The 15,361-nt window shown below is 43.8% G+C and overlaps 1 protein-coding gene across 16 annotated transcripts in view; it reads right to left on the bottom strand.

The window, feature by feature from the left end:
* The window catches only part of MAD1L1 (mitotic arrest deficient 1 like 1), a 529,111-nt gene that overhangs the window by 153,345 nt on the left and 360,405 nt on the right, over nt 1–15,361 (bottom strand). For all 16 annotated transcript variants that reach the window (XM_065560101.1, XM_065560095.1, XM_065560102.1 and 13 more), the window contains one exon: nt 8,027–8,234. In XM_065560101.1, coding sequence (XP_065416173.1) covers nt 8,027–8,234 — 208 coding nt within the window. The remainder of the gene's footprint in view (nt 1–8,026; nt 8,235–15,361) is intronic.

Consider the following 15,361-nt stretch of genomic DNA (forward strand, 5'->3'; position numbering starts at 1 on the left):
CTTAAGCAAATAGAACTGCCAAGTTACTGAAGCCTACAGGCTAAGCGTATTGACACCTGACATCTTGTATGTGGATTATAAAGAAATCATCACCAGAGACAGACATACAAGAACCATGGACATCCTGGGTCCTGTCCACAATATAGCAGATTGCATCTGGTGCCAGATATGGAGGGGAGGGAGGAATTTGAACATGAGGAAAGGGACCATTTGATCCCTTCCTTGCTCAATGACTTCTCTCCCCGTCTCTTTGGCATTACTTCCTCCAGTGATGGAGAGACTGATGAGGATATTCCTGGAGCCTGAAAGGATACTTTTGACAGCAAGGAATGGGGCTTACTTTTTCCCCCTACACATTTTTCTCAGCTACTGCTGGTCTGGGAGGAAGGAATCACAATCAGTCCTGGCTTGTGAGCCTCCACAGAGCAGAGATGTAAAAATGCAGAGTTTTTATCATTGTGTCTCTTCTACATCAACACATGTAGCAAAGTGTAAGTCAGAAACTGGCCTATCCCAGTGTATGCTTCTCCAGCAATATCCACCCAATGTCCTTTGACTTACATGGTCCCAGAAGCCAGAATAGTTCCTTCTACCCCTGCCCCCAACCCAAGGCAAACACCAAACCTTCCCTTTCAGAGACAAAAACAAGGCTATGTCATATAAGTCTACTGTGATTAAAATGGTATCTACACAGAGAATGAGCGACTATTTCACCCCTATAGTACATTCCTGAAAGACTGATGGGTGTTTGCTAAGGTCTCCGTTCTGAGGTTTCATCTAGATCAACAGCAAGCGATTCAGGGTCCTGCCCATGGAACTCTTTCCCTGCCCATCACAGTCCCTTGGTAAATGGCTCAAGGTCTTATTATTTGGGTCGCTTTATCTGCACCTATTTTATATTTCTTTTTTCATCACCTTTCCTTTTGGGGCTAGTTTGCTGCCTTTTTTTCTTGGCAACGTGGCTGCTTTTCTCTGGGCCAACGGCTCCACTTTTATTTTAATTATTGTTTTTAACATTTATACAGTGCCCAGAGAGATGTTGACAGGTGTTTTTAAAACATATTAAGTACATAAAATAGAAACACACTGTATATAGGGTGAGGGATCTCTGGAGCTCTATAAACACAGCACGGCATGTCCCCTCCCCCCAACAGACGAGCAAAAGGACTGCTAGCTTTTTAAAAATCCACACATGAACCCTACTGAAGAGAAGGGGAAGGAAGAAAACGTGCAGCTCCTCTGCTCGCCATGGAAGGCTAAGTGCACTCCATGGGGTAACCTTTGATTGATGCCAAGTATTACAGATTCAGTGGATACAAAAGGACTAAGTTACAGGATTTATTACAAACCTCTGACTCCCCAGACAGCTGTTGGATTTTTAAAGTCCCTTCAGTGTCTTCCTAGAGCCTCACATCATTCATACAGTTCCAACAACTTGCAAGACTGAGGCATCCCCTGGGATTTCTTCAGTCTGTGGCTACCATTGGATTGCCTAGGTTCTAGTTCTTCAATGCACACAGACTAAGCAAGGCTCTGGAGCGCATTTCTTTCATTCTTCCATTGACCTGTGCTGTGCTGCCATAGAATGGGTGCATTGTTTCCACTGAAGAGGTAGATGTATTTCAGTGGTGGGTGACTTCACCCCTGTGCTGTCTTTAAAGAGCTTTGGCATCCATGTGGAGGAGAGGAGTTATATCCCGGAAAGGTAATGTATTCTTTATCTTGCAAGGTTTCCATAAGTATGTCTGGCTTTTACCCCCTTCTGAGTAGCATGCTTCCATAAACATCCGGGGATATGGCTCTTATAAGCACATGCCGTAATGTCAGTGTCTCAGCAAAAGAAGAGCAGAGCATGTGCAGTTAAAAGGACATATAGCTGCTGGTCCTCGGAACGCACAAGGAACTCAAAGAGTTGAGGTTTCATTGTGTAAAATGTTTTCCCTATTTCTGGGCTGTCCAATTTCATTCTAACACAGGGGTTCTCAAACTTCAGTGAAGCGCGCCCCCCTTCTGACAATAAAAATTACTACATGACCCCAAGAGGGGGGACCAAAGCCTGAGCCCGAGAACCACTGATCTGGAGGCGGGAGAAGAAGCTGAAGCCCAAGGGTTTCAGCCTTAGGCAGGGGGCCCGTAACCTGAGTCCCAACACGCAGGGCTGAAATCCTCAAGCTTCAGCCTCGGGGGGTGGGACTCGGGCTTTGGCCCTGCACCCCAGCAAGTCCAAGCCAGCCCTGGCGACCCCATTAAAATGGAGTCCTGACCCACAGTTTGAGAACCGCTGTTATAACATATTATCATTCAGTATAATGTGAAGGGCATTTACAGGCAATGTATAGATACCAACTATAACCTAGTCAATACTGAAATGCAGGAACCACGTCGGGCAAATGAAGGTACACACAGCAATACCAACTAGCCATATATAGCCCTGGGTTGGAATGATGGAACAGGGTTATGAGAGGGAGGGAAATCAGGATGATTTTTCTCTCATGAACAGTCCATTATCGGCTCATTCACACCAACATGGGAGCTATGTAGCTTGAAATGGAGAAATTAACACCACAAGAAGTAATATAATTATAACACTTAGCTCTGGTATAGCACTTTCAAAAGTGCTATACCAGAGCTAAGATCTACAGTTGATCTTAAAGCACTATACAGAGGACAACAGCATCATTACCCCCATTTTACAGATGGGGAGACTCAGGCACAGAGAGGCGATGTGATTTGTCCATAAGAACATAAGAACAGCAGTACCGGGTCAGACCAAAGGTCCATCTAGCCCAGTATCCTGTCAACCGACAGTGGCCAATGCCAGGTGCCCTAGAGGGAGTGGACCTAACAGGCAATGATCAAGTGATCTCTCTCCTGCCATCCATCTCCATCCTCTGACAAACAGAGGCTAGGGACAGCATTCCTTACCCATCCTGGCTAATAGCCATTAATGGACTTAACCACCATGAATTTATCCAGTTCTCTTTTAAACACTGTTATAGTCCTAGCCTTCACAACCTCCTCAGGTAAGGAGTTCCACAAGTTGACTGTGTGCTGCATGAAGAAGAACTTCCTTGTATTTGTTTTAAACCTGATGCCTATTAATTTCATTTGGTGACCCCTAGGTTATTGTATTATGGGAATAAGTAAATAACTTTTCCTTATCCACTTTCTCCACATCACTCATGATTTTATAGACCTCTATCAAATCCCCCCGTAGTCTCCTCTTTTCCAAGCTGAAGAGTCCTAGCCTCTTTAATCTCTCCTCATATGGTCCAAGGTCATCCAGCAGGCCAGTAGCACAACCAGGTCTCCTGAGTCGCAGTCCAGTACTCTATCCATTAGGCAACACTGCCTTCCAATAATTCTAACAATAGTCTGCCTTTCTAGAGAATCTTTCATCTGGGGTTCTCCAAATGCTTTGGACATTAAAGCGCCGCATCATGTCTGTGAGGCAGATAAGGGCTCGGGATCATTTTCCCCCAACACTGAAACGCAGCCACCTCTGCAGTGGAAGAAAGCAGCGGATTATCAGCGTACAGCAGCACTACAAACAGCTTAAGACAGAAAGTGACAAAATGCTTCTATAAACTGCAGCGGGATTTAGGGTAAGCAGATTTTGTTTGGAATTTGGCCAGGACACCGAGGTTAACAACCTACTCTTGCAAAAAGTGACATGACACCTTAAGTGACAGCAAGTGGCCTGGACTTTGATGTTAGGTCTCATTAGAAAGAAGGCACCCTGCAACAGTACCACGCTCCCTATCATCAGAATGGGGAATTGGCTGGTTACCGACTCAGAGGGAAGAGTGCCACCTACTGAGGCACCAACATCACTTCCTGAAGCACTCACCTGGCCCAATCTTGCTTAGCTAGCAAGATCTGAGGAAAAAACAGCACAGCGTGATATGGATGTAGGCAAAAGAAACTAAAGCACAGAAAAATCCGCTATCTGCTGTCAGACAGATTCTGTTTTTAATTTACAGGTGCAGGCCCTCTAATGTAAACAGGTAGCAGGAAACATGGGGACCAACAGCGGGCAGACAGGTGCAACTTTGAAATGCCACCTGCTCCCTTTCTGGCCTCCTTTGCAGTCAGACACATTCATCACCAGCGCAGGAATGCTGGACAGTGATAAATTTTGCCATCCCTGGCTTGTCACTTCAACAAAATTAGATTATTTTAATATTAATTCATTACCCAATTTAATTCCAATTAATAATCTCCGTTACAAGGCCCTGCCTTGGCAGTGATGATGGGGAAAGCCTCTGCTATGCAGCAGATACAGCATGGAACATGAAAAGGAGTGGGAAGGAATTTAGGAAACAGAGAAGGTAGAAGGATTGGAGTTTACTCCAAGCCTGGGCACTGCTTCCCTTCCCCCACCTTCTCAAAGCTATTATCGTTTGCACTCCTGTTTCTGGGACAGCAAAATTAGAGCTCCCCAGATGGCAGCTTGACCTTGGTCCACACTCCACTGTTAGACAATCCAGATCCGAGAAGGCACCAAGAGAGAAACAAACCACCCATAAAGTTATAGCCCATTCCAATAATGGGGCTGCCACAGCTCTGCCCCATTAATACTACATAGTCCTGTGTCCCATTTTTATACTGCAGGATAGAGGACAATAAGTGGTTATAGTTCATACTGTCCAAAATTCTCCTTTGCAATAGCCATCTTATCCATTTTAATAGAGACTGTTACGGCATAAATGGGAGAAAAGGACCACTGAACTCCATGGCAAGTTGCCAACCTGTGCTGCAGCCTCCAGTGGTTATGCTCAAAGAGATTTAAAGTCCAATATAACCTTGATTTTTAATAGAGTCACATTTAATGAGCTTTAGCGTCCACCATAATAATTTCCTTATTACCTCTCCAGGAATTGGAACCATGGTCAGAGAAAATGTGCTGCATTCCAGCCCAAAGAGGAAATTTAATAATAGCCAACACATTATTATCAAAACCATCAACATCATTGTCCTTAATGTCTTTTTTGGTTGCTGTAATTATAATCCTTCAAACCTTAAGCATAATTGCAGATCAGACAAGCTTTCTGAACATAGCAAAGACGATTGGCTAAAGGCCACCCATAGTTCTCATCTCTGACAGTGACCCATTCAGTGTATATTGGTACTGCCAAAGGACAAGGCTTGGCAGAATGTGACAATCAAAGTTTATATTTACCTACCTGCCAAGCGCTAGAATGCAAAGTTATACATGGCCCCTCATTGTCTTTTTGACCCTGACCTACACAGCCGCTTTTTTTCCTGTAGGAGGAGAAATCAGTCCGAGGTTTTCCCCTATCCAACTCCACTAATGCAGTTCAGCCCTGACCTGGAGGGTTTGCCCACTTCCAAAGTTTAGAGTGCTGAACTTGCCCATCTCCTTGCACAGGTAGATACAACAACTGTCCCCAAAAGTGATGCAAATATTCAGTTCATGACATTTTGCATGGAAACATTGGCTCCCTGTGGCTTCAGTGAAAATCAGCCCCTTACTGTTCACCATAAGCTCCAGTAACACTAATGACAGTCAATGTGAACAAAGAGCGTTTCCCCAGCAAGCCATTCAGTTGCATCTTGTATACAAGCTACACTGGAAGGCAAATGGCAGACTGTTGCACCACCATTTCCTGTAGGCGTTGTTCTTATGATTTCATCCCCATGAAAAGAGAAAGAGGAGGATCTCTCATTCCCCACCTGGGGAAAACCTGGGCTTGGTTTTTTTGGTGACATATTCATCTATGTTTTCTAAGCATCCCTATGACAGCGATAAACAGGCATAACTAGCCCTTTCAGTGCTAAAGTGATGTAACAGTATCATGCATGTCTTCAAATAGTGCTCCACCTGTATAGCCCAACATACCTGGGCACATCTCAATATTAACATTCTTTTCAATGGCAACAAGAATATGCCACTGAAAACAAGCATGGTTCTGCAGCAAAATAAAGGCGTTAAACTGATTACTGCATTGTCGTCAGCAGTGTCTCTATATGAGAATGATTCACACATGGTCATGAAACATGAGAAAAGGGGGCTCTTCTTTTTCTCCTTTATACAAACCAATAGCATGTCGGTTCCTTCTGATCACACAGTGCGTCCAGGGGTCCCCCTCGGTGCATTGCTCTTAGCTATTTTTTCTATTTTGTTTACCTGAATACTTCCCTATGCACTGAGACACAACTGGAGGCTGCATGGGTCCCTTCTGTGACTGTGATAAACCATCACTAGAGACTGCAGCCAAAAGCATATCTGACCCCAGCTAGACACTGCAACTGACGGTCTCTCTTCCATACAAGTCAGCAAACAAAAGTCAGAATGACGTAGCAGAGGGCTCGGGAGAGAAGTGACACAAACACACTAGACATGACAAGCTGAAAATAAACTGAAACCCAGAGAGCTGTTTGTTTTACTGTCAGAATCAAAGAAAGAATAGAAAACAACTTAAAAATGTATCCCCTGTGAGCTAGAGACAAACTTGGTAGCATTCTGGCACAGAGACGCCTGACGAACAGCTACACGCAAACTGAGGGACGGGATGCAGAATAAAAATGAACAGCAAATCACAGGGGGCATATACGAGAAATATACCCCCCGCCAGAGGAAATGGTCTAATTACTCTATATTATACCTCAGAGATTCATTCAGCAGTGGCAGAGCCAAATATTATGGCCTCACCTCTGCATCCTCTCTGCCGCTGATGGTAACAATACCCTCTGGGTTTGGGGAGCAGTGACACCCACATATCGATCTGCAGCATTAGACATACTAGACTATGCAGAAGCAGAAAGGGAGACAGGCACTAAACAGCCAAGCTTATTGTAATTTAAACAGTAAAATTCAGATTTGAATTGCAGTGCAAACACCATCCCTGAGAATTCCCTCTCTCTCTGGGACCCTTACACTGGAAATGCCTTGGAATGGGAACCGTCCTCCTTAAATGTTCGGAAAGCACCTAGCACTTAGTGGGTGCTACCATAAATAGATAAACAACTGTGCGGATGGACTGAGTCTGTACCTGAAACCTCAGTGACCTCTTAACCCTCCCTCCCCACAGAGAAGCAGTCAATGCCACACCTCACTCCGACACCTAGATTTTCTGTGTAATTATTTGTACTTATTTAGTGCCATAATCCACCGAGATGTTGGGATAAAGCCAATAATGAAATACTATCATTTGAGCTAATGGAAAAACTAGCAGGCTACTTTCAGAATACTTCAGTGCCACAACAATAAAAGCCACTTCCATCGGGGATTTCTTTACACCAAGGCTGAGAAGGCTCATGGGTCACAAATTTCCTACATATGCAGCCTTAGAGAAAAGCACCGTTTTCTGGGCCACACACCTTAAAGAGCATCATTCCCTGCAGGCACCAGCCTTACGTGCACTGCCAGCATCACAACACGTTAGCTCCCCACAGCCCTTCCTTCCGTTGTGTAGATTGATTTATTTTTCTCTTCAGCTATAGCAAGGAAGTTTTGAGGGCAAGTACATATGGGTCTGAGTTTCAATAGTTAGATCTCTTGGGTTCTGCAGTGTGAATCAACTCTGCCCAGTCACTTCTCAGGGCTTTAGGTGACAAGTCAAACTTTGCTAATTTTGTTACCTTGATTTACAGAGGTTTTTGACTGTGTACGGGAGGGTGCTGAACCTCACAGCTACTGTATTATAAGGTCTCAGTCCTGTATTTGAATGGAAGAAAGACTGTACCTCAGCAGGATCTGAGTGAAGTGTAGATGTACTCTATTTTCATGGAGTAGTGAATTTCGCTGTGATTAATGGGGCACATATATACTGATAAACAATATTTGTTTGTTTTAAACCAGGTCAGAAAAGATTTCAGCTACTTATTTCTCCACAGCTGAATTATTTTCTGCTATCCACAAGACCTCCAGCGCTAAGCCCAGCCATGACAGGAGGGAGATATTTCCTTTCTGCCCTCTATCAGCACTCCCCAGCCAAGGTTACTTCATTTACTATAATATATATAGGGAGATAGATAGATACACGGCTAGAGGCGCAAATACCTGCAACTTCTTGGGGTGACTGCAAACTTCCAACCATCTCCAGATTCCCAGGGATGGAGCCTCCTCCTTCCAGGACCCTGACCAGCTCTCTCAGCCTCTCACACTCCTCCTGGAGCTGGTGCTGCTCCTCCTTTCGCTGCTGCTTGGCCAGGCTTGCTGGATTCATGCTGAAGTGAAGCACTTTGGTTTTACTGCGGTCATAGTCACCCTGCAAAATCCAAACATGGTATGCAAACTGTGTAACTGGTCCGAGTCCCCACACACTGCACAAGGAGGCAAAACCAGTCAAAGAAGGGGCTGCTTTCCCTCAATAAAAACCTTATTGTGGGGGAGGGGCATCGCGAGCTCTCAGCCTCCACTCCAACCCCTGCTTCACCTCCAGCATGTATAATAGTGTTAAATATTTTTTTAAGTGTTTTAATTTATAAGGGGGGGAGGGTGTCACACACAGAGGTGTGCTGTGTGAAAGGGCTCACCTGTACAAAAGTTTGAGAACCACTGTTTCAACTGAACAGAACTTGCTCCTGGATGACACCTTCATTGTTAAGTTTAACTCCAGAAATGAAGTTTTATCGTTGCATTTTAAATCCCCTGATAGCAGGAGTTGATAATGAAGCCTTAAACTACAGCAGGACACATAGTGCCAGCCTAATTTATTAGTACAAGTCTGTGATGTCCACAGGACTCCAGTGCTGGAGGCCTTAGTGAGTTGTATCAGTCTGTCCCAAGCAAGTAGAGACATTTCATTTTACACTTTTCTTGAAGGTGAATTAGATTTATAGCAGTTTAACCAGCGAGTCAAATCCTAAAATAATGGATTTATATCCCTTCAAAGTGAGAGGGCAACACTGATATTATACTTGTGGTTTCAAAGACATGATCTTCACCTGGACTGCAGAAAGCTTTATAACTCTAAAATGACCAAAACCTCTGCTCACCCTGGCTCTCATTGCATCCTGCTTAGCTGAAGTCCAGAAATGTGGACTGCATAAAAAGGTGTTTAACATGATAATATTTTACATTTCCATTACACCTGAGTTTCAAAAGTGAATTTACAAACAATAATTAATCTCAACCCAAGCATATGGTAGGTATTATCCCAACTTCATTTTTTATTTAGCACTAAAAATGTGCTAGATGTTTAAACATTTTACAGACAGGCAAACTGAGGGACAGGGAGGCTAAAGGACTTGAGCACTACCATACAACAGCTCACTGGCTAAGCCAGGCAGAGAACCCAGGGGTCCTGACTCTCAGGAACTTTTTCTCTCCACTAGAAACATTCCCTACAGATACTGCGATGCTTGCTATAGAGTCTGTTCCAGATTTCATTTGACACTGTTGTGCTGTGGGCTCTTGTGGTAAAACAATAGGAACTAAAGTGGCCAATGTCTGCATTTCTGAAAAGTAAAAATTCTTCTTCTATGGCCATGTTAACCAAAAAGACTGTTCAACCTACTAATCTTGTTGACCATTGACCCTGACCTGATATTGGAGGGTTTATAATTTTGGGTAAAATAATATGGAAGTTATCAAAGCTGTAACAAACAAGTACACGAACCAAAATATATATATTTTAACAATAGGCTGGGCGATAGGTCTTAACCATTAAATGTTGCGGGATTACAGTGAGGCCTTCTGGAATTTGGCAGTTGGTATAAAATAGCATGAGTATTATGTGCTTGACTGAAGGTTATGGAATTATATGTGTTTGACCTAAGGTTATAAAATTTAACAATATGTCTCTTGTGATCGTTTAGTAACGCATTTGGTGATAAGTGTAAAACAAACAAAGAGGTAGCATTTTAGAGGCTTTTTGTAGTAAGTGCTAACTATTGATGTACCTAAATTATTGCAAAAGGGACTGATGCAAATACTTGGGTTAATTGTCGGAAATGTAATTATGGACAACCAGAACCCTACAACTGGTCTCCTAGAATACAAATACGAATAAGGGGCTGATACTTGACTTGATTCAATATGGTCCTGGATGTATGTGGGTGGAATAGGGAAAGGTGTATAAAAGGTTGTCAAACCCATCCTGAGGTGGGACACTGGGCTGACGCCATGGGTTAATCACGGAGGAAGTCTGGCCCCACACTTCATCCTCTTGGGGGGTCTCTACTTTCTTTTTTTCTTCCATTTTTGTTTCTGATGGTTTCCATAAGGTTTAAATATGCCCACTGTAAGACTAAGTCTGAACAATGCAAGCAGCCACTTTACTGTACTTATCTTATTCTTAAGCTTATGTTCATTGATTTTTCTACAATTTCAATTGCATTGGTCTGTATTAACTGAAGATCCTAAAGGTTGGGTGTGATATCCACCAATTTCATCTTATTAACTAACTCTACAGCCATCTGAATAACGTACAACCCGTTGCCTGACATTTTCCTGACACCACTTACCTGCTAGAATTCACACTGCATCCTTGATCTCACAATCAGTCAGTAAGGGGGGAAAAAAAAAAAGGGCAAATAAAAGACCAATTTTCCCCTCTTTCTTTTTAGAGCAGAATGTCAGCGAGGGAAACAGAACTTTAAGGGTTAAATATCTTACAGTTGATTTAGTGCCCTCTAGTGGCTCTCACTGTTACTCAGCTTCCCTGTTTTAGTAATATTCCCATGCAAAACATGTTGGTGACAGGGACTCTGCAGACAAAGTAAAAGGGTGTATAAGTGCCACGTTCTGAACATCCATCCCAGGCAGGCCTGGTGTCCTGGAGCTCTTGGCAGGTATGCTCCTCACTCTCTGAGGCTCCTTCCCCACACGAAAAGAACCAGCAGCTCAAAGCACTCTGCTCCCTGGCTCTGCTTTCCCTCTAGGAATTAGTTGCAACTTCCCTATTGAACGTTGGCTGCTAGGTTTTGTCCTGGCAGGGAAGGAGGGGGAGAGTATCTGTGTAAGTGGGTGTACGTGACAGCAGGGGTGTTTGTGAGAGAAGGCGAGCCTGCTTGGGATTGGGTGTGAGAGCGGTATGCATGTGTGTGGGCGTACACTGTCGCTGGCAGGCAGCTAGCTGGAATGCTGCTGTACTCTGAGCGCAGTACTGTAGTGCCCTACAGCTCCTCCATGGCCCCCTGCTGGCTGTCTGATCTGTAACTAACATGCACTCCTCTCCCAGCACCACCCCCTGCAGCTGCCTCCTAAAGAGGATGAGAGGCAGCCAGTGCTGAGAACTGGCTGGGAAGCCTGTGATCATGTAGACAAAGAGTAAAGATTACTCAGAATTGGGGGGAGGAACAGACTGAGGAGCAGAAGTTTTCAAACAGATCAAAGTTGGGGAGGGGCGCACACTGGTGAGGATTAGGCTATTTCCTGCCTTCCCTCACCCTTGAAGAAGAAAATAGCCTTACAAACTCTACACCATGTGGCCATGACCCTCCAGGAGCTGGAATCCCCTCCCCCCCAGCTTATCAGGCAAGTTGTGGCTGGCAAACATACCACACATCAGCATCTATGAATGTGGGTTGTTCCCTGAGGCAGCGACCTACCCAAGATCATTTGAACACAGGACTCTCCTTCCCCTCCCCTATTACACAGGCAGGCTAACTGGCAGGTCCTGAGTCAGGCAGTTTTCTCCCCAGTCTTCGCCCTCACTTTGCTTTCCAGGAAAGGCAAGAGGTTCAAAATCACAGTTAACCGCACTGGTTGCTGGTGAGAGGGCGCTGGTATCCCCAGACACACTCATCCCATAAAAATGTTTACAAGATCCAAGGTGTGGCTCCCACTCTCTTCAACTAGGCTTTTATGCTGCATCCACCACTGCAGTATCTGAGCACCTTAACCTAGCTCCTCTCACACACTCGTGCTGGATACGAAAAACCAGACAATACTGGAGATTACTGACACCTTCCCTGTCAAGACTACTTTGACCTGCTAGGCACTAGTTTGTTTACTCCAATTTCTTTCTGTAATACAGTCTAGCTTTTCTAAGGCATTGCCACAAAACTTCTCTCTCTCCCAGCCCAGTATATTCCCTCCCTTTATAACACATACCCTTGCCAGACCATATTCTTAAATCAGCACTGGAACGCAATCTCAATCCTAGGGGTTCACCAGCTATCCTGACATAGTTGGCGAATTCATTAGTCTGACATTACACTTCATTTACAGCTAGGCACACATTTAAAAACCTGCTGTGGTATGAAGACAGTATCTTACGGCCATGATAGAATCAATCTCATTTAATTTCTGGGAAAGATCACTATCGTATTTGCTCTATTCCTTCCAGCATCAGGATAGGGACACTGGCTTCCTCTTTATTCTATACAGTGAGGATCACTATTTTCCCCTAGGGCTAAAATATGTTTTATATAGTGGTAGCATCTAGAGGCACCAAGTGAGATGGGGTCCCATTGTGCTAGGAGCTGTACAGACTGCCCGTTCCCCAAATAGTTTACAATCTAAATAGACGAGACGACTAAGGGTGGGAGGAGAAAGAGGTACAGACAGCTGAGTTATCTTGCCCAAGATCAAACAGCAGGGCGGTGACAGAGCTGGAAACAGAGCCAGGTCTTCCGAATCCTAGTCCTCTTCCTGGCCACTGGACCACACTGCCTCTCATACAAAATATAATAATGTAAAGCACTCTGTAGAAGCTCATTTGGGAAATCTAGAATTTATTTACAATACCAGGGTTTCAGACAAATGGGGAAACCTTCCAATGCAAATTTTGCATAGTAGGGGACATCACAACTTCAGATAACAGGGGTTCAGAGGTGTGTATACATTAATATTAGACCACAAAAATGGTACCATGACTCCTTTCATGTGAAGTTTTCTTCTAAATTTCAGAAGGCCAGAAATTATCTGGATTGGCTTTAGGTACAGACATGGTAGGCAGCGGCTAAGGATACCAGACTGCAAGGGAGCATCCAAATCCCAGCACCATTTGAAGGAACAATGGAGCCTGGAGCCCCATGCTGGTCAGGAGCAAGGGCCTGGAAAAAGACAAGCAACATACTGGAATCCCAGCAGCTTGACAGGACGTGGTTTACTGATTTCCCCCCCTGCAATATACTATCAAATACTGCAGACCCTGTTTTTCATTCTTTTGACTTTGAAGTAGGGGACACAAAATGTTGGAGGGTTGCATGTATGGCAAACCACACCTAATCTTAAGCAACGGGGAGAGGGAAAACAGTGGACTCTCAAGAAGAGATATAGAAGATGTACAATACACAGGATTCTTTGAACAAGAGATGGGAATCCCGAGCAACTCAGGAGCCATCTGTTGTGGATGTTGCTTCTGTATTGAACCAAAGCAGAGTAAGAGGCATCTTTTTATTACATGTTTCAGTTTGATGTAAAACGTGTTCTGTGGTCTCCAGAGAACTGTGAAAAGCTTGTTCGGAGTTTGGATTGCTGGGATTAATGTGCAGAAGCAACTGGCTCGTCCCAGGCTGAGAGCATTTCTTATAGGGAAATGAGAGACTTGTTTTGGAGAGAGAGCCTACGTGAGGCCTGCAGACAATCCTCTTGTTGGAAGAACAGAAAAACATAATAAGGATTCCTCAGTCCATCTGGCATTTGTGTAGGTAGAAGGTCTGTTCTCCTCAATAGCACATTATTTTGTGACTCAAACCAGGTAGGTGTACTGAACATTTTGCTAATAAGTGCAATAAACTTGGTGAAGGGTACAATGCCCTTAGTGCAAGGATCCCCAGCAGGCCACATTTCTTCTATCTCAGTTCCCTTCAGTGCCCTTGAAATTTGAGAAGCGTAGGGATGAGAAAGTAACAAAGAATTAGACACAATAATGACCTTCACTGGATCTTCCTTCATGGAATAATGTTGAACTGTAATTCAGATGTGACAGAAAGAAATGCAAAGACTGTCAATTTAGAGTGAAGTGATAAATGACTTGATTGATTGCCACCAGGTGTGGCTGACACTTGAGCAGTACCATGAATTATTCATTCTTGGAAAGTAAGATGCTAACTAGTTGATTTGGTGCTTGAGGCAGTAAAACCATATCTGCAAAAATGGTTCTATATCTTCTACCCATTTCTATGAATGGCTCAGCTCTGGTAGCCTCAATGATGTTCAGGCCTCTCCATAGAGATGAGTTGATGCCTCTTAAGTTCATATGTTCCACAACTCATAACATGTTGTTTTGATGTGCTGCCTTTAGCTTTCCAAACAGGTCTGCCTGGGAATTTAGTTGAGGGAAAGGGTGGACTCCCACAGAAATCTTCCCACTGAATGCTGAGCAACTACAATCACCATATCATCTCTGTCCTGATCCCACACAGACATCTTAAGTAACAATCATGGAATGACCAGTGACAGGTTCTATCTTCTGAAATGCCATAGGGACACACAGCCACAACATGGGTGAGCTACTCATGGGTGAGGTTCTGGCTTCCAATAATGGAATACCTTAGCTTTACAAGTCCATTGATGAGCTAACAATTGAGGGCAAGAATCCTTAAAATCTATTAAAAAAAACCAGATATCCCTTCTATAGAAAGAGAGTGTGGATGAGAGAGAACGCCCAGTGACGCCATCTTGAACGTGTTTATACTTGAAGATGGTTCTGCCATTTCAGTGAGAGTGTTTGGAAGCTACAAACTCCTGACTCAGGTAGGCCCTTCTCCTAAAGCCATAAAAGCTTCTCTCAAGATGATATCTACTCACAAATTATTGAGAGGGGTGTATGGGTGTGAATGAAGCACTTAAAAGAATGGGACTAATTTTTATATCAAACCCTGAATGCCCAGCACATGCATTTAATCTTACAAGTATGCTGCAGATATTCAGAGTTCCTGAGAAGAGAGGTCTGCGAGCAAAGGAAGTGGTCTCAACTACTGCAAATTAGTCGGTCTGTTATTCATTAATGAAACTAAATTGCAGAAGGCTCAGACACTTCATCAAGGTTCTGATTGGCTTGAAGCAACATCTGCCACAGCTATCAAGGATTTTTAACAACTGATTTTACACTGCCATGTACTGCAACTATGTTCCATTGCTGTGGAGAGAAAACAGGTCAACACCCACAGATTAATCTGATATGCACTTATCACAAGTGGCACAGTATACTGAATATATTTTTTATATCCTTGATGCCAGTAAAATTAAAAAAAAAAAAAAAGATTTTCTGGGGAGCACAATAGATTCTGGTGCAACATATGGACAACAGAGTTTAATCTTTTCTACCTTGCACTGGAGCATATGGCAATATTCCCAACTGAGAAAGATCGTAAGCTTTTCAGGAAGGGACTGTCTATTCCATTGTGTGGACAGTTCCTAGGACACTGTGGGTGCTACCAGAATACAAACAACACACAACATTTCTTCTCAACTGAAGAGCCTGTTCTTATAAGAGAAATC

The sequence above is a fragment of the Chrysemys picta genome, chromosome 10, assembly GCF_011386835.1.
Source record: "Chrysemys picta bellii isolate R12L10 chromosome 10, ASM1138683v2, whole genome shotgun sequence".
Classification (NCBI taxonomy): Eukaryota; Metazoa; Chordata; order Testudines; family Emydidae; genus Chrysemys; species Chrysemys picta.